At 37.3% G+C, this 24,484-nt stretch overlaps 2 protein-coding genes across 2 annotated transcripts; one reads left to right on the top strand and one right to left on the bottom strand.

Annotated features, from left to right (window-relative positions):
• The first annotated feature begins 74 nt into the window (after positions 1–74).
• LOC149425859 (46 kDa FK506-binding nuclear protein-like) lies at positions 75–15,218 on the top strand. Its single transcript, XM_089642029.1, has 8 exons — positions 75–194; positions 4,382–4,609; positions 5,215–5,411; positions 7,789–7,979; positions 11,378–11,537; positions 11,957–12,100; positions 12,921–13,093; positions 13,648–15,218. Exons 1-8 carry the CDS (start codon positions 185–187, stop codon positions 13,727–13,729), a joined length of 1,185 nt encoding a protein of 394 aa, XP_089498155.1. The 5' UTR covers positions 75–184; the 3' UTR covers positions 13,730–15,218.
• Positions 15,219–20,023: 4,805 nt separating this feature from the next.
• Positions 20,024–22,765, bottom strand: Ubi-p63E (Polyubiquitin-63E). Its single transcript, XM_089641978.1, has 2 exons — positions 22,614–22,765; positions 20,024–22,207 (listed from the first exon to the last, which is right to left on the bottom strand). The coding sequence occupies exon 2, from the start codon at positions 22,197–22,199 to the stop codon at positions 20,139–20,141; it is 2,061 nt and encodes a 686-aa protein (XP_089498104.1). The 5' UTR covers positions 22,200–22,207; positions 22,614–22,765; the 3' UTR covers positions 20,024–20,138.
• Positions 22,766–24,484: the final 1,719 nt, after the last annotated feature.

Below are 24,484 nucleotides of genomic sequence, written 5' to 3'. Positions count from 1 at the left end.
CACATGTTTATTAGTTTTTACTTACTAAACGATTTTGGAAGTAACCAAAATAATTATTAACAACTGGTAACACCAAATTCTTTAACACGTTTTGGAGTTGGCGCGTACTGCACCTCTAGTAACCGTTGTCGCGAAACTTCACATTAACAATTTAAGATATATTCTGTATATCAATTAATTCACAATGTTTTGGGGTAAGTAATTATAAATATCTAATTATTACGTTTGTTTTCCGACAACTTTTTTGCCGAGACAGATATAGATAACTACATCAACCGGTATAATAATATCCAACCTCAACATTTTGGCCATGCTTTTTGCGCATTTAACATAGTAAATTGTTAGTTTATTAACTCACAACCTATTTTTAAATGCTTTCGACCGAAAATGGCATGATTGTGCTTATTTTAACACGTGTTGGAATACGGAAGTGTCAAAATTGTTGATAATGTTCCGTTCAACCATTCTTCCGAAAATGTCGATGTAGGTCGTTTGCCGGTTTAAATATTTATATTATAAATATACTTGTTTTTCGTTTTACTAGTAGAAAAAACAAAATCAATTGAATTCCTGTATCCTTTTAGTTCAACAATACTCATTAGTATTTAACTTTCAATTGATTGTGAAATATTTATATTGAAAAACGAAAGTAAATACCGTCCCGAATTCTTTTAAAATTTACTTTCAATCTATAATATTATTATCTTCGATACGAACTTCCCAGGGTTCTGTAAATTTCTTTGTTAACTAAAAATTTACACATGTGTTTTCTTGCGCCAATCGTCGACGAAAGTGTGTCAAAGAATAGTTAAACTATGTACGGTTTAATATAAACCTTAAAAATCCAGTGATATGATGCAATGAAAAGTGATGACAAAACACATGTTTTCATACGAGTGCTATTATTTTGTATTAGTATTTTGTACCTACTTTATAATGGATTATATCTATACAGGGTGTATCGGCACGTACCCGACAAACTTTAACCAGCTATTCCTTAGCACATTTGGAGTAAAAAATGTTATGGGCACTTTGCTGTCCGGTAACATTTTTTTTAATAAAAAAATTATTCATATTTTCACCACATGTCACCAATGTTTTATCCTTTGTCAAAGTTTGAAAACCCGTCTGGCAATATTTTGTTCCGAGTTTCGTTGAATAATGTACGTACGTACCTACGTTGGCGCGCTTTTACAATCACAACGAAATGGCACAGAACCATTCGTCTCATTTTTAACTATTATTATTTAGTGTGTACGAAAGAGCGAGGACACTTTTTGACGCACTTGCTAATAACAGCTGTTGAATGCGAGAAACAAGGCAAATGACAGTGACGGAGTGTGGATTTTTTTATTTACTTTTTGTTTTTAATGGAAAAAAAAATGTTACCAGACAGCAAAGCGCCCATAACATTTTTTACTCCAAATGTGCTGAGGAATAGCTGGTTAAAGTTTCTCGGGTACTTGCCGATACACCCTGTATATACTGTTAGTATTTCCTATATAATACAGCAGGTGCAGAATGTGATTTTTTTTTTCAAAAACGGCGCTGTAAAACTAATATTATTAAAAGACATCATGCATATTATCGTCCCGTTTCTGTGTACGCACAACAAACGACACGATACAAACAGCGCGGGCGAGTCTAAATACACATACATTCTCAAATACTGTGAAACGCGGAAAACGGTTCCACGATTTTTCATTAAAATGACAATTATACACATCTTTAAAAAGTGATGAAACAAAAAGTAGGTTAAATAGTTACCTATGTAACCTATTTAACCTAGTTTTTGTTTCATCACTTTTCATGACTTTATCTCACTTTTTGTAGGTGTGTTGAACTGTCATTTTGATGAGATACCCGCTCACCGCGTAAAACACACGTATACAAGCAATAATACTGTGGTGTGGAAGCAATCTGTAAACCGTATCCAAAATGCTAGAACATAAATTCTTTCCGCGCATGCGCACTGAGACCCGCAAGCCAATATCTTCGTCAACTTTATACAATATTAATGACAGCATCCAACGTACAAAAACCGTCTTTAATGCTCATATGTATAATGCACAGAATCGCATACTCTATTACTAATCAATTGGATTGTATGCGCGCGCTGCTTTGATAGTTTGCTTTGAGCTTGAATACTGAAGTCTAATTCTTATTGAATATTATTAACCTGCGATTTACTTTTTAATCATAATTTAAATAAATAAAAATGAATTCCCAAAATAAAAATGATACTTCGCCAACGTGTTCTAAATGATAATAGTGAATTGTGTGGTTGTATAATTGAATTATTAATGCAAAAAAGTTTTGTGTCTCGGCCATTTGCGGAAAAAAAACTTATTCTGGATACTGGGAATATTGAGTTATGGAGCTTAACGGTTTTATGAAGATAATTTTAGACGGTACCTACTTGTATCTTGTTCGTGGGCTAGCGTTTAGATGTGCATATTTGATATCAAGTACGTAGTAAGTTCGAGTATAAACATTTGATGTCCAACATCCCTTCTACGAAAAGTCACTGACCGACACTGTAATACAGATATTCTCCTATGTAAACTGAATCATGTATCACTGTTATGTAAAAGCCTTTTGAGGCATATAAATAAATAAATTATTTAGTATGTTTATTGATAATGCTCATTTCATAAAATACCAAGAGCTCTGAAAGATCTACGATACGAAGATAGACTCAAGGAACTAAGATTACCAACCTTACAAGAAAGAAGAGAAAGGGGTGACTTGATCGAGACTTTCAAAATTTTATCTGGACATTACAGTTGCCCTAGCATCCAAGAAATCTTCACTACTAATAAAAATATAAATCTCCGTGGACACTCAAAAAAAAATTACCAAAACGCCTTTTGCATCTAATCCTAGAAAACACTTCCTTGCAAATAGAGTAGTGGATGCTTGGAACAAACTCCCACAACATGTCATCGATGCAACAAATATAAATCAATTCAAAGCTCTATTGGATTCACATTTGGAGAGAAGAAAGGACTTAATTCAAACTTAAAACTACTCAATTACTGTCAAACTTGTTGTGAAATCAGATATGAACGCATCAGCAGAATGCTGCCTGCTCATTACATAATAATAATAATTATTATTATTATTCCTGGAAACGAACCATTTTTTAATACAAATAAAATGCGAAGGGTGCGCTTGTCTTTCTATAACTCCATTGAAGTGCTTGGAGTAAGTATATCAGACCGGCTCACGTATCAGGTCTCCACAGAAGCCCGAGTATATCCGGCTTCCAACAAATGTGCATCTTGTATGGCTAGCAGATTCTTCAATAGTGACCAGACCATCTGCTAACCCTGTCAAATCTCATGTACGTCCAACTATTGAATTTGGGAGCCATTTCTGCTCAGGAACACCAAAATGTGTGCAAAGGAGGGCGGTCCGTCTGTTGACAATCCATTGTTAACAGACCGATTGCCATCTCTAATGTCGCCCGTGTCTTTACACTATACAGACAAGCAAGCGCTTTTGTGAGGTGTCTAGAAAAACAAACTAATATACAGGGTGTATCGGCACTAACCCGACAAACTTTAACCAGCTATTCCTTAGCACATTTGGAGTAAAAAATGTTATGGGCACTTTGCTGTCCGGTAGCATTTTTTTTTCAATTAAAAACAAAAAAAATAAAAATTTCCACACTACATCACTGTCATTGGCATTGCTTTTCGTGTTCAACAGCTGTTATAAGCAAGTATGTCGAAAAGCGTCTTCGCTCTTTCGCACTCACTAAATAATAATAGTTAAAAATGAGACGAATGGTGCCGTGCCATTTCGTTGTGATTGTAAAAGCGCGCCAATATAGGTACACACGTACATTATTTAACGGAACTCGAATAAAATATTGCCAGATGGGTTTTCAAACTTTGACAAAGGATAAAACAGTGGTGACATGTGGTGAAAATATGAATAGTAAATTTTTTATTAAAAAAACACGTTAACGGACAGCAAAGTGCACATAAGATTTTTTACTCCAAATATGCTAAGGAATAGCTGGTTAAAGTTTGTCGGGTACGTGCCGATACACCCTGTATAACTATCTAAAAAAAAAAAAAAATTTATCGAACCTTGTGTTATGAGTCATCTTCAAATTTTAGTTTGTTTCTATATTTCGTTTTATCACGAAGAAAAGAAAGTTCAAATTGTGATATTTATGAGAAGTGCATTTATAAAAAATAAATGGGGCAACCCGTGCATATGAAATTTTTAAATTATAATATTTTTTTTAATGCCTATAAAAAGTTTGAAAACCGCTGCTCCAATGTCAGTTTCCCAGCAAACACTAGTTTATTCAAGTCAATTAGATTCCATCTAACCGTAAATTTTAATGAATATTTTGTTGTTACAGGACTAATAATGGAGCCGCAGAAGCGGTACTCGCAGAGCGTGAAGAAGTCCTTCCACATCTCGCACGCAGCCATGGACACAGCTACCGGGGACAATGACAAGTGCCAGGTCATGGTGGTGGTGGATGGGCAGAACTTCCTCATCTGCACGCTGCAGAAGGGCAAGACCATCCAGACCCCTCTGGACCTGTTCTTCCGCGAGGGAGAGGTCATCTCTTTTATTACCAATGGTAAGAGCTTTAAATTGAATTGAATTGACCAATCGAAATTTTCACAACAAAGGCGTCTGATCAGGGGCAGATCTAACCGCCAGCCACCCCCCCCCTGCTGTTTTGTCTCTTCTCTATGGGCACGCTTCAAAAATTTCAAAAGGATTAATGTGAGTCATTCGCAATTTCACGTCAAGTTTTTTTTTATGTCACTATATTTCCTCTGTAACTAAAAACACAGTGTTCCTTGAGTCTCTCCCCCCCCTTTCCAACCCCTTCAGGGCCCCTTGGATATGTTTGCTGACTGCCTTTTGAGTCTTATATCTGCCTCTGGTGGGAATGCTGTTTGTTTTATGAGGTATTTTAATGGAAGATATTCTGGAGACCTAATATCTATAATTCCTCATTCAATAGCTATTGATTTATGCTTGTTAACACTTATATAGCTCATGCATCCAACGTTTCTCGGAGTCTGGGTGAAAATGGGTGTTTTTTTACTCATTCTTTTGATCGACAGTTCGAATGTGGAATGATTTGCCAGCTTTTGTGTTTCCTCTCTTACAATATGGGTGTCTTAAAGAGCCAGATTCACTACTTAAGTTGTGATTAATGTATTTATTTTCCAGGTAAGTGTCATATCCACCTGACGGGCTACTTAGACTTGGACTACGACGATATGGACGGAGAAGAGGAAGAGGATGAAGAAGGTGAATCCTCGGATGAGGAGGTCCCAGAGCTGGTAGAAGAAGTCAGCTCCAAGAAGATCAAGAGGAAATCGGAGGAAGCCTCACCTGAAATTGGCCACCTTAGTAAAAAACAAAAGGTAGGAATTGCTTCATAACTTACTAAACATTTTGCCGTTTCTCCACAGTGGTATGCAAACTCTGTCTTGGCACACACTCCACGCTTAATCCACAGTCATACATACCTGTCTGTTATTCTGACTCTTGACTTAGTACTACTCAAAAGTATTTGGTTCATTTGATCATGCCATGTCTTCCTCGGACGTCCCCCACTTCTTCTACCATTTACTTTCCCGTCATATATTCTCCTTACTTCATTCATCTGCTCTACGTGTAAAAACTATCTAAGCATCCCTTTCTTAATCTTTTCCTTATTTTTAACACTGTCATACAAAGATTTACCACACGTATGCTAGTTTCGCTGATCTGCATTTTCAGCTAAGCCATTAATGTTTTCTGTAATTTTTACTTCTACATTGCCTTTTTTCCCTTTATAATACGTGGGAACGTTCGAAGTTCGCGGAATGGGGGTAAGGAGTGGAAATAAAAATCCAAATTTATTTTTCCTTTTCAATATATTCACCAGCTACCGTAATCCATTTTTCGGATCTTTCAATTAACTTATGTATACCCTCAAAAAAAGATTTGTCTTTGTCTAAAAATACGCCGAAACTGCACCTTCACTTCTTCATCACTTGAAAACTTTTCCCACAAAGTTCTTTTTTCAAGTTTGGAAAAAGGTAATAATCACTGGGAGCCAGGTCAGGACTGTAGGGTGGATGTGGCAAAATTTCAAAGCCCATCTTCTGCAGGGCAGCCATCACAACGTGGCTCTTGTGAACAGGCGCATTGTCAGGAGGACACCTTTGGTCAATTTTCCCCTTCTTTTCTCCTTGATGGCTTCCTTTAATTGCTCTAGAATTGAAGCGTAGTAAACTCCGGTTATGGAAATACCTTTATCTTTGTAATCGATCAACAGGATTCCTTCTGAGTCCCAAAAGACTGTCGCCATGATTTTCCCAGCCTATTGTGACACCTTAAACTTCTCGGGTGGTGGTGTGACTTTCTTGTGCCACTGCATAGAGTCCTGTTTAGACTCAGGTTCTACCCAAGTTTTATCACCAGTAACAATTTGATCCAACACTCCATATTTGTATTCCCTACAGAGGTCCAAAAATGCACGAGAACACTCCACACGCTGTTGTTTTTGAGGCGGTGTGAGCATTCTCGGCACCTATCTTGCGCTGACTTTAGTCATGCCAAGATGGTTGTGAAGAATTTTGAAAATGGTTGTATCTGATACTCCAACCATTTCTGCGAGCTGTTTTTTTTTATTTAGGGATCTTCTATTTTGACTTTTTGAATAATTTCCAGAGTGGTCACCTCGATAGGCCTTCCTGGCCGTGGGTCGTCTTTAAGCGACTCCCTGCCTTGTTTAAAGAGGGTATGCCACTTGTAAACCATAGTTTTTCTTGGACAAGAGTCCCCATAAACGGATGACATCTCATCATTATGATCTGAACTGATTTTCCTTGCTTGGGAAGGAATTTTATAACAGCGCAGAACTCGATTTTCTCCATATTCACAATTCTTCCCTTGATTGACTTGTTTGGTCGACGATAGCTCAAAGACTAATGACCTGATTATGATAAAACTCGGTATTTATATTAATAATGAGTTGCTCAATTAGTACCTTATTCAGCGACACCCCCACTAATCACCTACCTACCCATTCCACAAACTTAATTACGCCCCCTCGTACTTTTGATCCTTGTTCTTCACACTTATGTATATTTATTTTGAGCTGTCTTCTTTTCAAATCCCTCTAGATGAGTTTTTATTGAAAAGTTGGTATGTGCCTGTTTTGAATTCCAGTCCCAATTAAAGTCACAGTGTTCAATTAGCATGAGATTCGAACCATTAAAGTCACAGTGTTCAATTAGCGTGAGATTCGAACCATTAAAGTCACAGTGTTCAATTAGCGTGAGATTCGAACCATTAAAGTCACAGTGTTCAATTAGCGTGAGATTCGAACCATTAAAGTCACAGTGTTCAATTAGCGTGAGATTCAAACCATTAAAGTCACAGTGTTCAATTAGCATGAGATTCGAACCATTAAAGTCACAGTGTTCAATTAGCATGAGATTAGAACCATTAAAGTCACAGTGTTCAATTAGCGTGAGATTCGAACCATTAAAGTCGCAGTGTTCAATTAGCGTGGGATTCGAACCATTCAATGTGCGCAGGCATATTACCGATTAGTTGAAATTAGGGACTACTTCTTAGTTACAGATCTGTGGTCAGTGAAATGGAACATCCTTATTGGCTAATTGAAATAAAATTCATCCAAAGCATGTTGTAGAAAAAACTCCCTTATTCCTAGTTTGTTTCCAACGGCTTTTTCTTATCAACACAGCATAAATGTGCACAAAATTTGATTAACGTATTTTATTGCAGAAAGAGTTGAAGAAGAAAGAGCAGGAGGCCAAGAAGGTGCAGGAGGCTAACAGTGACGACAGCTCCGACGATGACTCTGTGGACATTCAGAAACTCCTGGAGGAAGATGAAACTGACGAAGCAGATGATTCTTACATGCCCAATGATGTCTCCATGGAGAAACTGGCAGAAGATGACGATGATGATGAGAGGTAATTATCTTGCAAACATAAAGGGCCTTACTAATAAAAATGTGTTATTAATTTTACACAACCTAACCTAACCTATAAACTAAACTTCTTAAGAGGTCTGTTTTCACGGCCCGAAATATGCATTTTAAAAGATTGTCTACTGTACTCTATCCCTCTCTAACGAAGTAAACGATCCGGGGTATGTACCGGGTAGCAGGGGGTAGTTCTGGGCTCTTGTCCGACAGCGCGAGCGACAAAAAAGTTATATAAGGCAGTGGTCCCCAACCCCTGCGTCCCGGGGGTTTGGGACATACACCAAATGGTACTGGGCCGCGCCGCCTGCTTAAAAATAAAATTAATTTTTAAAAAATCGTGAATTATATAGCTTAAAATAATTATTCCATTAAAAACCCCTTCACGCTAAGTTACCATCTACATAATACCTTCGAAGTAAAACAACACCACACTGCCATAATATGCATGCCAAATGCGAAGTCGTTTTTTGTCAAACTGGTTCCTCCTTGACTCCGAAGGCGGTCTTGTCGTAACTTAGATAAGGCAAATTGTATTTAAACACATCATCGATGTCAAAAGTCGTCCTCTGTCGATTGAAGATCGGAGTCGAGACGACTATCGATCGAGATTCGAGACCTTATTTATACTTCAAAATTGAAAACCGGGGCATACAGCGTATTAATGGAAGTATTTGAGTTAATTTAACCAGTGATTCCTGAAGTTATTTGAAGCAAAAAATGTTAAAGAATTTTTTTTTTTTTTTCAATTCCTCTATACAAATGATAGTATTTTATACGAGTTTGAAGCTGAGAGAATGAAAAAAATGTCGCCGCTGGAAAAATTCATTAAAATTTTTTGCTCCGAATATCCTCAGGAGTCACTAGTTAAAATAAGTCAAGTGCGCCCATTAACACCCTGTGTATGTACTTAACTGTTGGAAACTTCCTTATAGGTACGGGACGTGACTCTTCCATTTCGATTTCGATTTGTATACAAATAATAAATGATATTGTACCCTGGAATCTGGCAGAGCGAAAGTAAAAACAATTTTTTTTTTGTTATATTTTTAATTTCTTAAATATTAGAAATTGTATTTAAAGTGACATTTAGGCCTAAATAGTTTAAACTGTTTTTATCGTTATGTTCTAATGTTAATTTAAAATTCACATGAAGGTTGTTAATGAATGTAAGAAATATATTTAATTGCCTGTTGCTACCTGACCGAATAACGAAGATATTATCAACATATCTAATCAAAACAAAAACATTAGAAAATACGGAAAGTCCACAGTCGAAAAGTTTGTTTTCAATAGAATCCATAAATATTTCAGCAAACAAAGGAGAAACGGGATTACCCATAAGCAAGCCGTAATCACGTTAAGTATTGTTTAGTGATAAGTAATAAATTAATGATAAGTAATGGGTGTCCAGGAAGCGTGGACGACTCTATTATTGGTTTATCCAAATTGGAATTATTTAATTATGTTTCAAATCAGTAGCTCTGTATCTTCGGTGGAGAGAAGGTGTTTGTCATTCTTCTATCTGTTTACCGGTACTTTCTCGCGTTTAACAGTGTTTAGTGTATGACGTACGGTGTACGTGTATATAGTGTTTGCTTAAATTTAACCCACAAATTCGTAAAAATGAATACGAAAGAGACGTCATTAGAAAAATTCCTTGGTAAATAAAAAGGCACAGTGAAGAGTCTGAAGAAGCGCCTTCAACATCAAAGAAATATAATTGTTTTAAGAAAAAAAATTTGCAGGAGTTCTACTTGAAATATGGATTTATCAAGACAGGTGATTCCCACTTTGCCCCCCGCTTTGCTTAGTTTGCGGCGACCAGCTCCCTAATGAGGCAATGAAACCTTCAAAATGCTTCGCCACTTGAATTTAAAGCACCCTCGATTAAAAGACAAGCCACCGGAGTATTTTGAAAGAATGAAACAGAAATACGAAGGACAGAAGCAATTTATGAAGGCCACCACACCAATAAATGAGAATGCGTTGAGAGCATCATATTTGGTGGCAAACCGTATTACTAAGGAAAAAAGCCATTCACTATCGGTGAAGAATTGATTTTGCCCGCCACTAAAGATATTTGGGGATCTGGTGAGACAAATGAAAGATGCATGTTTTGTTGTGTCACAGCGTTTATTCGAGTCAGTTAAGTTGCGCAGTTGCGAGATGACTGGGACCGATGATGATGACACCAGGTGTAGACGGCGGTAGAATGGTCGAGAACGGGGGTCAGTGCAGACTGGACTTGTGGGCGTGTTCAGGACTGGTGAAGACGTGGGGTCTTCCGGGTACTCCAGTATGAATGTGGTAACCGAAGGTGCGATGGACCTGTCGGCAGATGAGCGGGAGATGCAGGCCGGCGAAGATATCATGGGGCCGAGGCGCAGACCGGCGAAGTGGTTGCAGGGTCTAGGCGCGTGAGATCAGCGCTGGCCAAGAACAGTGGCCCAATCCCAAGTGATCCCAAGTAGTCCATAATAATTGTATACCGTGCAATGCCGGGTGTAGGTGTGCAGGTCCTGTAAAGGTGTGGTGAAGAAGGAGCGGGACGCGACGTGCGGGAAACCGGCGGTGAGAGTCGGCCGCTTCCTTAGTACGCGGCGAGCAGTAGCGGCGCTTGCTAGTTGGTCACTCGTAAAACTGCCAATTAAAGACTGGCTAAGTACTTCTGGGCGCGCCTCATTAAATAGGCGACCAGAAGTACTTAGTAAACTGTAGGAAGTGGAACGCCGAACACTCGCATTGCGACTAGAGTGTTCCCGCTAGAATGCATTTTGTATGAGTGAGCATTCTAGATAAATCTTGTAGCATCACTACAGATATTTGCCGTGAACTTCTAGGAGAGGATGCTGTGACAGTCCCAGGTTTGGGCTGCCGAAAAAGACGGAAAACAGAAACGACATTTTAGTTGTATGCGTGAGTATATTTGCATCAAAACGGGAATCACCATTTTGTTTAGTTCATTCAAATTAGCGGAGAAATGTATTGTTGTAGGAGATACGGATATTTATAATTTATGATGATGCATGTTGCTGTAGCAGACAAAATAACAATAATATTATTGTACTAATAGACTTTGGCAGCAGGGTTGGAATGTCTAGGGAAATAAAAATCCTTGTGGGATATGTTTACATTTTTTTTATATTTCCTTCTATTTTATAACTATTCCAATTTGTTGTACATAAACAGGTTGGACAAAATTTGTCTATTTTGATATATTTGATGGATTTATTTAATTTAAGGATTGAATTTTTCTTGAATCTACACACTTGAATACATAAATTGTAACAAAACCAGTAAAGATTATCTGTAATTTTTTAATAATAATTTGGTTGATTTCAGTGTCAGCATGATGTCTGATAATAAGTGTATAATTTTTTTTAGTGATGATGAAGACGACGAAGAGGATGAGGATGAATCAGAAGAAGAAGAAGAAGAGAAAAGCACACCCGAACCTGCCGCAGCCAAAAAGGACAAGAAAGAAAAGAACAAGAAGCAGCCCACAACTCCCCAGATCAATGGACACTCTGAAAAGAAAAATAAGGTAATTATTTGTCCATTCCTCTGCATTTTGTATATTTTGTATTCTCGTGCTGTTGAATTTAAGGCCATACCAATAATAAAAAGTGATGATAATAAAAATCACTGTTTTATATATAATAAAAACCAACTGCTTTCAGTGTTCTAAAGGTTGTGGGAACCTAGTTATTAATAACATTTTTTCTCTTATTTTTTTTTGCTTGGTATCAACGATGTATAATAAGAGGGATGATACCTAAAATTTGTGCCAAAACAGGTAACTGAGAAAAGGGTTAAAGATGTCTAAAATCACTTCAAGCAACATTTGAATTCCAAATGCTAAAAATTTGATCCTTCTGAGATATTTCCTTAAAATTGAATGGAGAAATTCAGAATGTCCATATTTATTGTGTAGTAGTATGTATTAGGGTTTTTCTATTTCAGAATAAAGAGAATGAGCAGAAGGTACAGGAAGCCAAGACTCCCGTGACTCCCCAGAAGGAAAAGAAGGTGCTCACAGGAAATGTTGCCATCGAAGACTTGAGAGTGGGAACCGGCGCCACAGCTAAGGCTGGAAAAATGGTCCAGGTTTGTACACTTCTGATATTATTCTCAGCTCAGCGGACGCTTGCAGCTATTATGAGTGGAAAGCATTAATAGCTGTGGGAGATGTGAAGAGGATGAAGAAAAAAAAAAAAAAAAAATGAAAAAAAAAAAAATACATACAGAAAAGCATTCAGTAACAAAACATTACCTGTAATGAAAGAAACGACATTTAATGTTATTCATTTTATGTCAATTCCTTAATCACAATCACGATAGCAATTACAAATTATTTCCATCAATCTGTCATGTCACAACCCATAGATTATTTTTATTATGTCACCATAAACTACGAAATATCGAGTCGACTGTGTAGGTACTGTGGCGCACATCCAGCCAGTGACAGTCCACGACACACACAGCCACAATGACGAGACAAGCTCGGCATTGCATTGAATTAAAGAAAATTATATTTTTCTTTACATCTCACCCCCTAGGGAAGACAATAAACCCTACCTATTAAGTATCCTCTTTTTGGTTCATTAATGCAGGTACTGGAGTTAACTTTGAGATGTGGAAAAAATTTGATTCTGATTTTTGTCGACCAGTGTTTATCTTGTAAATTGAGTTTGATAATTTTTCTATAATTTTGTAGGGTCCGATTCTCAATTCGTCTAGCTTCTTCCTATTAAGTTTGTTTCCATTCTCCACCCATTCATCTTTGCTGTCGATGTCTTGCATACCTTGATGGGAGGATGGCTCAGATGTCGGGGAGCCATGAGACTTTATTAAAGGACGCCATCTTCTGTGTCAACAGTCTGTTATGTCAACATAACAACTCATAAAAAAAAATTTTTTTTTTCAGGTTTTGTATGAAGGACGTTTGAAGAGCAACAATAAAATGTTCGACAGTTGCCAGAAGACCCCCGGCTTCAAGTTCCGCCTTGGCAAGAATGAAGTCATTAAGGCCTGGGATGTTGGAGTAGTAGGAATGAAGATCGGAGGAAAGAGAAGGATTGTGTGCCCACCTGGGATGGCGTAAGTTATCTATTTCACCGTTGTCCTACTTCAGCCGCCTCTGGAACTACTTTCCCCAGCTTAATCTTTCTTCTGGAATTCGCTTTACTGGTTTTCTGAGCAGATGTTCAAGCTACCTCACTTTTCTATAGGTTCGATGTCAAGCACATCTATATATATATATCTATCGACAGTCCTGAAGAACAACGTCAGCTCTACTGCAAAACTACAAATTTGCACATCTGACATTGTTCTTTGGGACTGTAAAAAATATTACGAAAAAGAATCAGCTGGCGCTTGGTGAATTTTTGCACACTTTGTGTTCAAAATAAGAGGAAAAGTGGTATCTACATCATACATGATTTTGCAAAAGTGTGCGCAAAGCCCGGACAACGCTGAGGGTGGGGACTTCAACTAGTCTCTTATAAATGTGTGCGCAAGAACGGGCAACGCTGCGAGTGGGGACTTCTACTAGTCTCTTATAAATGATGTAATTGAATTATTTTATGTTTGTATCTGCACAATGATACTTGAATTTAAGATGATTTGTCTAATAATTGATATTGTTTTTCCAGCTATGGCAACAAGGGCTCCCCACCACTAATTCCAGCTAACTCAACACTAGTTTTCGATGTAGAATTGAAGGGAGTGAACTAAATGTCTTAAGAATAAGAACAGTGTGATGCCATTTATCATGAAGCCTACAATGTGTGAGTTCCCATCAGAGCAGGAAGGTGTTGATAATAAAAATTTAATCATAAATTGTTTCTCATATTATTCTCTAAAGGATGATACAAATAATATCTTGTTTTTTATTATACAATAAAATTTTCTGTGGAAATGTTCCTTTAATGTTCGGTTTTTGAGATGCTGTTTTAAGTGTACAAACTTTAAATAATTTTTTTTTTATTGATATTTGATATGGTTGCCAGATAACAAAATTTTATCCCTAGTTTATAATCTTGTTGATTTTTCATTATCCATTTACTAAGACATTTTTATTACCAACTCGGTGTAAATAATCTGGCAGCCTTTCCCATTTGGACATATGTAGTTAATTTTTGCAAAACTTGTCCTTAAGAAAGTAATTTTTTCAATACTCGGGATATTTTGAATCTGATTTACTTCAATTATTTGTATTATAATGGTGCAGTGACCTAGATTTAATATTGCTGTTTGCACGTCATGATTGAATTATGTTCCAATTGCAGTTTATACGAATTCAAGAATAATTGTTTTCACTTAGACTCGTGGTAGGTTTATCAGAATTTCCAGTGATCTGAAATATATTTTGTTTGTTTATCAACTTTAAACCATTGTTTACTTTGCTCACACGTATTGTTACATTTAAGTTTATCTATCGCCTATGTGTCAGATCGGCATCGCCCGCTTCATTTCACTAGCTTGCCTCGAGCCGTTACGATGCTGATTAGTGTGTGTTACAACATGGAGTTTCAAACAAAGAATTCTGAACGGCTCGAGCTGAGGTAATGCTGATCTGTTGCCGGGGTGATATGTGTGCGATAACTTTAACACTATAGATAAAATGTTGCTGCATGATTTTTGTTTATAAATTTTGTATTCCTGATATATATAATTAACATTAATAGTACATCTTTGATTATTCCCTCTTGTCTTAAAAAACTCCATATGGATATTTGAAATGTACATGCCTTGTTGACTATCAGTATGTGATGATTTTAATTGGGGAAATATTATTTTAAGATTAATGTTTTTCAGTAGATTAGGAATGAGTGTGCTGCATATCTTTTTTGTATGATTGTAAAAAGCGACAATATTTTTTCTAATCTATGATATTATATTTCACAGCAGCAAGATGGAATGTTTGCATTCAGCGTATATCATCGTAAAGCAAATTTCGGCATTAGTTAATGCAGACTGAAAATTTAATTATTTTTTTGATTTACGTGAATGAAATTTTTTAAATATGTATTGTTAAATGTGTAGGGCGAGGTTTATAATAATAAAAAGAACTGCATATTGTTTAAACATTTATGCTATAAATTCAACTTTCCATAGTTTTATTTTATTCATTAACAAACATAATGAGCGACAATTTTTGAACTTTTGTTTCATGTTGTATTATTTTCATATCCATTTTCAAATAAAGATCTTAATTTTGTAACATGAATTTTATTTTGAAAACACCTTTGATTCGTTACCTGAGGCATTGTCTAGCAAACTAATGGTTTGATATAGATGCATAATAATATTATGAATTCATATCAAACCCTCTGATTTTGTAATTAGATTTTAGCAGTGAAGTTTTACGCTGCTGACTGATCTTTGGCAGCCGTGGTGTGCAGTTCAGAGTGGCTGAAAACTGTGTCCTACTGGGTGGGGGCTTAACTTTAATGTTTATGAAGTTTAACTTTTTAGGATGTTGGAATTCTGTGAGCTTAAAAAAAGAAGACAAATAAAATTACAATATTTGGGTTACATAAATTTTTTTTTGTACGTTGTGGGTAGTTTTCGAAGATCGGTAAAAATATTTGAAAATGGTTATTTTTATCGTCTTCCACTAATTGATGTGGCCATCTGAAAAGATTAGCACACAAGTTACTTGGCTTATTTGCGTAAAATGTTTTTTTTTTTATGTTTCTGTTTTTGTGATGGTAGGCACAGCTTTTAAGCCTCTATGGACCGCACGCCACTGGCCACAACTCAGTTTGATAGTAGGAGAAGAATGTGTTTCTGATTGGCAAGAGACACTGATACTATAATTTACTGCAAATGTAATTTATTGTCACTTTAAAAATTGAGTGAAAATCTGCAAATTATTTAGTAGGGGCTTCATAATAATTTTATATGAATCTTCTTTATTGTAAATGTAAACAGTTCAGCTGTGAGATAATCTGCCAGTTTTCGTGTTTTACTCCACATTCCAAAATATGACGTAACAAATACGCTCAATATTTGGATAGTTAGAATTTTTGCATAGCGCCGTTTTTGTGAAAAATAATCTGATGGCGATGCTTTAGAACTGTTAGGTGTTATATTATCAGCGCCTTGACAATACGGCGCTCGGAGTGGGCTGCTCCAAGTGCGCCCGCATAAGGCCAGCCCTGAGTATTTTTTTTTTATAGTGAATACCTCACAAGAGTCCCAACTGCTCCCGTCTGGAGCCAGTGAGACTATGGCATCCCCAATTGGGGGATGTTGTGAGGCTGAAGGTAAGTGGGGAAGGGAAAGAGGAAGGTGGGGAAGTACCTGGCTATTCAGATCTAGTCACTAAACACGGCTAAAGCCATTTGGAGCAACGTTTCAATTCTGAATGGTGGTCTTACACCAGGGCGATACTGGTAGTATCTTCCACTCTGGAACGTGCCGCAAATATACTATATATTATTTTAATTAATTAATTGTGAAATAACACAAATCAATCAAATAAAATTTATTTGCGCACGCCGGGTTCGAACCCGCGACCTTCGGAATGGCAGTCCAATGCGTTACCACTGGACTATGCCGGCCGTCAAGGTAGGTCCGAGTAGGTAGGTATGTGTAAAAAAAAACAGGTTCCTTGACAATTCAGGACAGTGGCAATTAACACACTTTTGGAAAGCATTTAAACTGATGAAAAAGAACAACCTGGCTTATAAACCTAATCTAACATATCCTATAACCTATTTTATCTAGTTTTTTTCACCAAATTCACAACTTAATATCACTTTGGAAAAGTGTGTTGAATTGCCACTGTCCTGAGTTGCCCAGTTACCAAAAAATGTTGGTCCCCACCATCAAACAAGTGCTCGAAAACTGGTTTATATATTTGTAAAAATAGTATTTAATCTGCCACAAGTAGTTTCCACACAATAGCTAGATATGCAGAGAAATGACTTTTTAAACATATCTTTTAGGATACGTCGGCACTGGAGAGGTTAATAAATCTCTGAATATTTTGTCCAATAATTTTACAACAAAATTTATATATCTCTAAATAGTATAAAATAAATACACTATCTGTGTCTGTCTGTTTGTGTGCTTAGTTCTTCTAAACTAGGGAACGAATTTTGATAGGGTTTTCACTATCATTTGAAGAATTTCTTCCGGAAGTTTTACATAAATAAAACATGCATATTATATTTATAGGAAGTAGAGAAAAGTCAATGTTTTATTGATTATAATTATATTTTCGGGTACTACATTGTTAACGCTGGCTAGACCTTATGAGATACATCAAAGTAACTACAATAAGATAAGATAACTACGGAATTTTATATCAAGACCTACAGAAAAGTCCACAATGGTATTTGTGTATCAACGCCGGGTCAGCTAGTAAAATATAAAACAAAGGTAAGTAAGGGGATCCCATTAAGGCCTGTGTGTGGCCAATATAATAAAATAACAGAGATGTGCTTTATTTCAAATAAATCCATTTCAAATGGAAATGTAAAATGGGTATTTTCCATTTTAAATGCTTTTCTAAAAACCATTTTGCATTTTAAATGCTTTTCTCAATGCATTTTCCATTTTATATGCTTTTTTGCAACATTTTTCCTAATTTCTCCACTCATCTTTTTTTCATAAGCCCCAAATATCAGTCAGTCCTCAACCTCGCTATGAAAGATAATTTACATTTGTTAAGTTGCTCACTGGTAGGAGCCCTGGCAATTGAGTGATACCATCACAAAAAATACTGAACATGGCCATGACGCTGTAATATTAAATGTTAGATAGCAGTTTCTATGTTTTTACGTTGGCAACATTAGTCCAGCGCAAATTTTTTGTGGTTTCATAATCTGTAGTCGCGGTTTTTTTGGATTTACCATCATGTAATATGTTTGTTCTACATTGATGTCCATTATTAAATGACAAAATTGTTTAAAAATTTTATAATTATTTTAATTGTTTGACCTGAGAAACCATTTTGCATTTTGAAAATAGGTATTTTGCATTTGAAATGCTTTTCTAAAAACCATTTTGTATTTTGCATTTTCAAATGAAAAAGTTTTGACCCATTTCCATTTTGCATTTCAAATGGTTTTGGGTACCCATTTTGCACATCTCTGTAAAATAAGAATAGAACTATGCTTTTTTAAATTAAATTAAATACAACATCAAGCAAGTTATAGTAAATTTTAAAGTTACATTATAATATTGTTGTGAACAAGAAAGTTTCATGATTTAATACTTAACTTAACAAATTAAATATGTATAATAATAGATTTAATGTAAACTTTGAAGTTTCGGTGGTAATACAATTACTGTAGTGAAAAGTGAAAGTTTGCTAAGTGCTTCAACATCTAAATAATTCAGCCATAAGTTTAATTCTTTTCTTTATGTTATGGTGTAAGACCACCATTCAGAATTGAAATGTTGCTCCAAATGGCTTTAGCCGTGTTTAGTGACTAGATCTGAATAGCCAGGTACTTCCCCACCTTCCTCTTTCCCTTCCCCACCTACCTTCAGCCTCACAACATCCCCCAATTGGGGATGCCATAGTATCACTGGCTCCAGACGGGAGCAGTTGGGACTCTTGTGAGGTATTAACTATAAAAAAAAAAAAAAATTCTTAAGTATGATGTTTTATTAGTCATTTGTATTTGATTCGGTGAAAGATTAATAATTATGTAGTAACTAAAATTGACTCTGGATCCTTTGTACTGCAGAGATTCATGAGGCCAAAAACTTTTGTACAGGAAAGTCAATTCCATTCTTCCTGATCTCGATATGACGTTTTCTTATAGCACCCAATTTACGTTGATTCCTTACTGACCCACGAGGGAGCTGCCTTACAATAAGCTGACTGAAACACCCTATTTACTTGTCATCAGTTTGAATTGTAGGAAGCTTACCCAAGAATAAATTGAAATAACTTCAACTCATTACGGGAACAATACGCGAGACGACGATTCCGCGGTGCGGATGGTTTTTGGGCGAGAAAGAGTGATATGGAAAATAATGAAAAAGATCGCGCGGATACCTTGAACTTAATATCCTTCGGAGACTTTCCGTTTAAATTTACAAAACATAAAACCAACGTTTCGACTCCTGTGGGAGATCGGCCTGTGCTTGTTCGAGTGTTGTGGCTTGAAGAGATGGAAATATACAATCGTTTGTTTGAAAGTAAAAAATGGTTTTATTTGTGAGGCGTAATTCCTTGGGGACTACACTGGATTACCAAGCATGCTGTCGAAGTGACACAAAGATGAATCATCATTGTTCCGTTAGACGTTAAATGGAAGCTGATTAATTGAGGATGGCCTCGCGCACTCGTTCGCACTCCATCTGACGAATCTCTACCCGGCGCACCATGCTCATCAGACGGGACATCAAACGGGACTTCAGACGTGACATTGGCTTCGTTCAATAACTTATGATATCATCGAACTAAACATTATTCTTTTGTTAAGAGTAAAACACAGAAGAATGTTTTATTAAATAACTAACCATCCACAGGGGTAGGTAGAGGGCAGACCGCCAACTTGGTCTTGGCACACACTCCTTCCCATCATACATACTCTGATTATTGCGACTCTTTGGTTCACTTGATTTTGCCACGTCTCCCCCCCCTAACTTCCACCATTCACATCATATATTCTCCTTACACCCCTTTCTCCATTCTACACGCCCAAACTATGTAAGCGTCCCTTTCTTAATCTTACTTCAAGAATTCTTTGCGATTTCCGCAATCATACATGGTTTTACCACACATTCACCTCAGGGATCTGACTTCCACAGCATTCATTCAAATTCCCCCTTCAACCTCAAGAGGTGGGTGACGAAGACATGCATCTCCACCACTTGTTTATAAACCACACCTCAATATTTAGTCAATATTTTGGTCTGCAGCAATAAAATATTTACAGAACATTGATCAGGGCCACATTTTTATTTTCCATCATCTACACCCAACCTGTTGTTTTGAAAAGATTTTGTCACTGCACATGCCTAGGACAAGGGATTTATTAATAAAAAAAAGAGGGGGAAAAAGTGAAAAGAAAATTGTATTTTATGTTGAAGAATGTAAGTTTATTTGAATAAAATTTGCATTGAAGAAATATGTAGCAATTATTATTTATTATAAATTCAGATCATTTGAAATTTAGTTTTGTCCACCACGCAGACGCAGGACCAAGTGAAGAGTAGACTCCTTCTGGATGTTGTAGTCAGACAGAGTGCGTCCATCCTCTAGTTGTTTACCAGCAAAGATCAACCTCTGCTGATCTGGGGGGATACCTTCCTTGTCCTGGATCTTGGCCTTGACATTCTCAATACTATCAGAGGGTTCAACCTCCAGGGTGATGGTCTTACCGGTCAAAGTCTTCACAAAGATCTGCATACCACCACGGAGACGGAGGACCAAGTGAAGAGTAGACTCCTTCTGGATGTTGTAATCAGAGAGAGTGCGTCCATCCTCCAACTGCTTGCCGGCGAAGATCAACCTCTGTTGATCTGGAGGGATACCTTCCTTGTCTTGGATCTTGGCCTTAACATTCTCAATACTGTCAGAGGGTTCAACCTCCAGGGTGATGGTCTTCCCAGTCAAGGTCTTTACGAAGATCTGCATACCTCCACGCAGACGGAGAACAAGATGAAGTGTCGACTCTTTCTGGATGTTGTAGTCAGAGAGGGTACGTCCATCTTCCAGCTGCTTTCCGGCAAAGATTAACCTCTGTTGATCTGGGGGGATACCTTCCTTGTCTTGGATCTTAGCTTTAACATTTTCAATGGTGTCTGAGGGCTCAACCTCGAGGGTGATGGTCTTCCCAGTCAGGGTCTTAACGAAGATCTGCATACCACCACGCAGACGGAGAACAAGATGGAGTGTAGACTCTTTCTGGATGTTGTAGTCAGAGAGGGTACGTCCATCTTCCAGCTGCTTTCCGGCGAAGATCAACCTCTGTTGATCTGGGGGGATACCTTCCTTGTCTTGGATCTTGGCCTTGACATTCTCAATACTGTCCGAGGGTTCAACTTCCAGGGTGATGGTCTTCCCAGTCAAGGTCTTTACGAAGATCTGCATACCTCCACGCAGACGCAGAACAAGATGGAGTGTAGACTCTTTCTGAATGTTGTAGTCTGAGAGAGTGCGTCCATCCTCCAACTGCTTGCCGGCGAAGATCAACCTCTGTTGATCTGGGGGGATACCTTCCTTGTCTTGGATCTTGGCCTTAACATTCTCAATACTGTCAGAGGGTTCAACCTCCAGGGTGATGGTCTTCCCAGTCAAGGTCTTTACGAAGATCTGCATACCTCCACGCAGACGCAGAACAAGATGGAGTGTAGACTCTTTCTGGATGTTGTAGTCAGAGAGAGTTCGTCCATCCTCCAACTGCTTGCCGGCGAAAATCAACCTCTGCTGATCTGGGGGGATACCTTCCTTATCCTGGATCTTAGCCTTAACATTTTCAATGGTGTCTGAGGGCTCAACCTCGAGGGTGATGGTCTTCCCAGTCAGGGTCTTAACGAAGATCTGCATACCACCACGCAGACGGAGGACGAGATGGAGTGTAGACTCCTTCTGGATGTTGTAGTCTGAGAGGGTGCGTCCATCTTCCAGCTGCTTTCCGGCAAAGATCAACCTCTGCTGATCTGGGGGGATACCTTCCTTATCTTGGATCTTGGCCTTAACATTCTCAATGGTATCCGAGGGTTCAACCTCCAGGGTGATTGTTTTGCCAGTAAGGGTTTTGACGAAGATCTGCATTCCACCACGCAGACGGAGGACCAAGTGAAGGGTGGATTCCTTTTGGATATTGTAATCAGAGAGGGTGCGTCCATCTTCCAACTGCTTTCCTGCGAAGATCAACCTCTGCTGATCTGGGGGAATACCTTCCTTGTCTTGGATCTTGGCTTTGACATTTTCAATTGTGTCAGAAGGCTCAACCTCCAGGGTAATAGTCTTTCCGGTAAGGGTCTTTACGAAGATCTGCATACCTCCTCGGAGACGGAGTACCAAGTGGAGGGTAGATTCCTTTTGAATATTGTAATCTGAGAGGGTTCGGCCGTCTTCCAACTGCTTACCAGCGAAAATCAGCCTCTGCTGATCTGGGGGGATACCTTCTTTGTCTTGAATTTTCGCCTTCACGTTTTCAATCGTATCAGACGGCTCCACCTCCAGGGTTATCGTCTTGCCAGTCAAGGTTTTCACGAAAATCTGCATATTGTCGCCTGTGAAGAATAATTTCAATTAGTCAAATTGATCCGACAACCAAATCGATCGAGGAAAAGAAAACAAAATTTTGTTGCGTGACAAAGAGAAACTGCGACAAAATGGCGTCCGTTTCGTGAATACAAACAAATTTACTACATTTGCCAATTACTCCATTTCCAAATAATATGACCGTGGATGATTTATTCATATGACCAAAAAGGAAGCTTTTACTAAGTATATTTCAAGAAACAAACGGTTGAGTTAGATAAATTGGAAACTGTGAAAAAAGAAAAAACAACGCCCAAGATGGCGTTCGGTAAAAAAAATATTTTCAAAGAATTGGATAGGCAAAACAGCAAATAATAAATAATTTTCTCCGCAGTTCTAAAATCAAAATTATTAGTAAAATCTGTTGTAACAAACCTGTTAATCAGTTAACGTTCACAATAGAAATATTCACTTTTATAACGATTTCGCAGCTCTGAAGACACTCGTTCTATACTCAATTTCAGTAGAAAACTTAGCGTCAGCTGGCCAAGCCGTCGTTTATATAGCCTCAGAGAAAACGATCAATAACGACGTCTGCAGTAACAAAAAAGTCACGAGGGTTTACACTAGTACTGTCTCTCTCTATAAAGACTTTAAAAAGAGACAACATTCATTTGGCACTAGTGGTTTCTATAACTAAAATCAAGCATTGACGTCAGCCGGGACTAGCGCCACTAGCGGAGACGGGACGAACTAACCGAAACGAATGTACTAGAAGGATGACAAAGCCGTATTTCACAATAATCTAATTATTTCTGTTCATCAATAATAATAAGCGAAAATTATTAATATAAATACATGTATGATTATTACATCAGCATCAAACTTAGAAAAAATGTATGAAAGTATGGCAGCCTGTATAAAGTTAAAATATATCGAGCATTGTTGTCTGCAAATAATTGTATGGAGGAATAAGGTCAATGTTTTGGGATTGGGTTATTTTACAAAACATTGACTCGAGTCTTTCAAAATCAGCTGTCGTCGCCATAGAGTCAATGATCGCTGCTAAAACTGAAGTTTTATTCGGCATTCGGCTTGGCTTGGCTACAGTCAGGATCAAGGCCCTTGAGTCAATACCAAAAAACTGGCCAGGTTCTCGATATTATTGAGAACAGTATTGAACTAAATAAAAACAAACAATCAGGTTAGGTTGGGTTTATTTAGTTCACTACTGGGTAATTACTTACCCAATCGCCGCGCTTTTAGGCACAGATTATGGAAATTACAAGCAGAAAATAGTAATCTGTGCGTATTTAGATTAAAATTAAACTTTCGCAAACTTCAATTCGTACAAAGAAATCAAAAGATTGTAAGGGAAATGTTGAACTTTGATTGAATAAAAATGGAATTTTAATGAATCTTTTACCATCTCTCCCGTCGCAAATAGTTATTTTTTGTAGTAATTAAGCCTGTGACAGACCACGCTGTAAGCGTGCATATATTGTCTAGGCTTGGCCTATTTCAGCATATCGCTCGCTATACATTACCATTGGTATTGTATGGAGAGCTGTAGTCGCCTACCTTAAGTTGAAAGTTAAACGATTTTTTGCATGCTGATAAAATCATTTGTTTGAAGTTATTTATTTACTTTTCTTTTCCAATGACACGTAAAATACATAAATTCTATTCATATCACTGTGCAGGGAGCCATGAACCCACCATGAACCTATAAAGTCATTTTTATTAGGTGCGAGCACTGAAAAGATAGGTAGTAGGGACTTACCTAACTTTATGCTCTATGATTGTGAGCTATTGTTGGGATTTTCATAATACACCAATACACGTGTATATTAAAGTAAAATACATCAACGTGTTTCAAGTTTAGTTTTTCCGTGTATCTACTCGTCATACCTGCACCCTGCTACCTGCGTAAATTGTTTTACAGAGGCGAAGGGACATTATTTTAATTATTTTTGTACGTTTCTCTCAACCACATGACTGTATCGAGACTTCCTAAACATCCCCAACTTCTGCATCAGATTTTTTCTTTTTTCATCCTTTGAAAGATTTTTTATTTTTATTTCAGCGTCTGCCCCTCGCCAAGAAAATTTTATCGCCTTTTTTTGCCAACCAAGGAACCAATAAAAAAGCAGCAAAACTGTGGGTGTTAAATTACAAAGTTATTTATTTAAATGACGTTAAAACAAAATATGATACTTAATAAATTGTTGATTCTGTAATATATTTATAATTCTTATCATAAATATTGTAGTTCTTATCATAATAAGTTAGCAGGCTTCATTGGA

Source organism: Hesperophylax consimilis, chromosome 2, assembly GCF_061612785.1.
Source record: "Hesperophylax consimilis isolate HC1 chromosome 2, BYU_Hcon_1.0, whole genome shotgun sequence".
In the NCBI taxonomy this organism is placed as follows: domain Eukaryota; kingdom Metazoa; phylum Arthropoda; class Insecta; order Trichoptera; family Limnephilidae; genus Hesperophylax; species Hesperophylax consimilis.
Note: the sequence above shows the minus strand (reverse complement) of the source record. Positions and strands in the feature narration are given on the sequence as shown.

Excerpts from the sequence above, each read along its gene's own strand:
- LOC149425859 (XM_089642029.1), top strand. Across the intron at positions 12,101-12,920 it reads AGGCTGGAAAAATGGTCCAG|GTTTTGTATGAAGGACGTTT; the intron begins GTTTGTACACTT and ends TTTTTTTTTCAG. Across the intron at positions 13,094-13,647 it reads GTGTGCCCACCTGGGATGGC|CTATGGCAACAAGGGCTCCC; the intron begins GTAAGTTATCTA and ends TTGTTTTTCCAG.
- Ubi-p63E (XM_089641978.1), bottom strand. The coding sequence starts at position 22,199 with ATGCAGATTTTCGTGAAAACCTTGACTGGCAAGACGATAACCCTGGAG.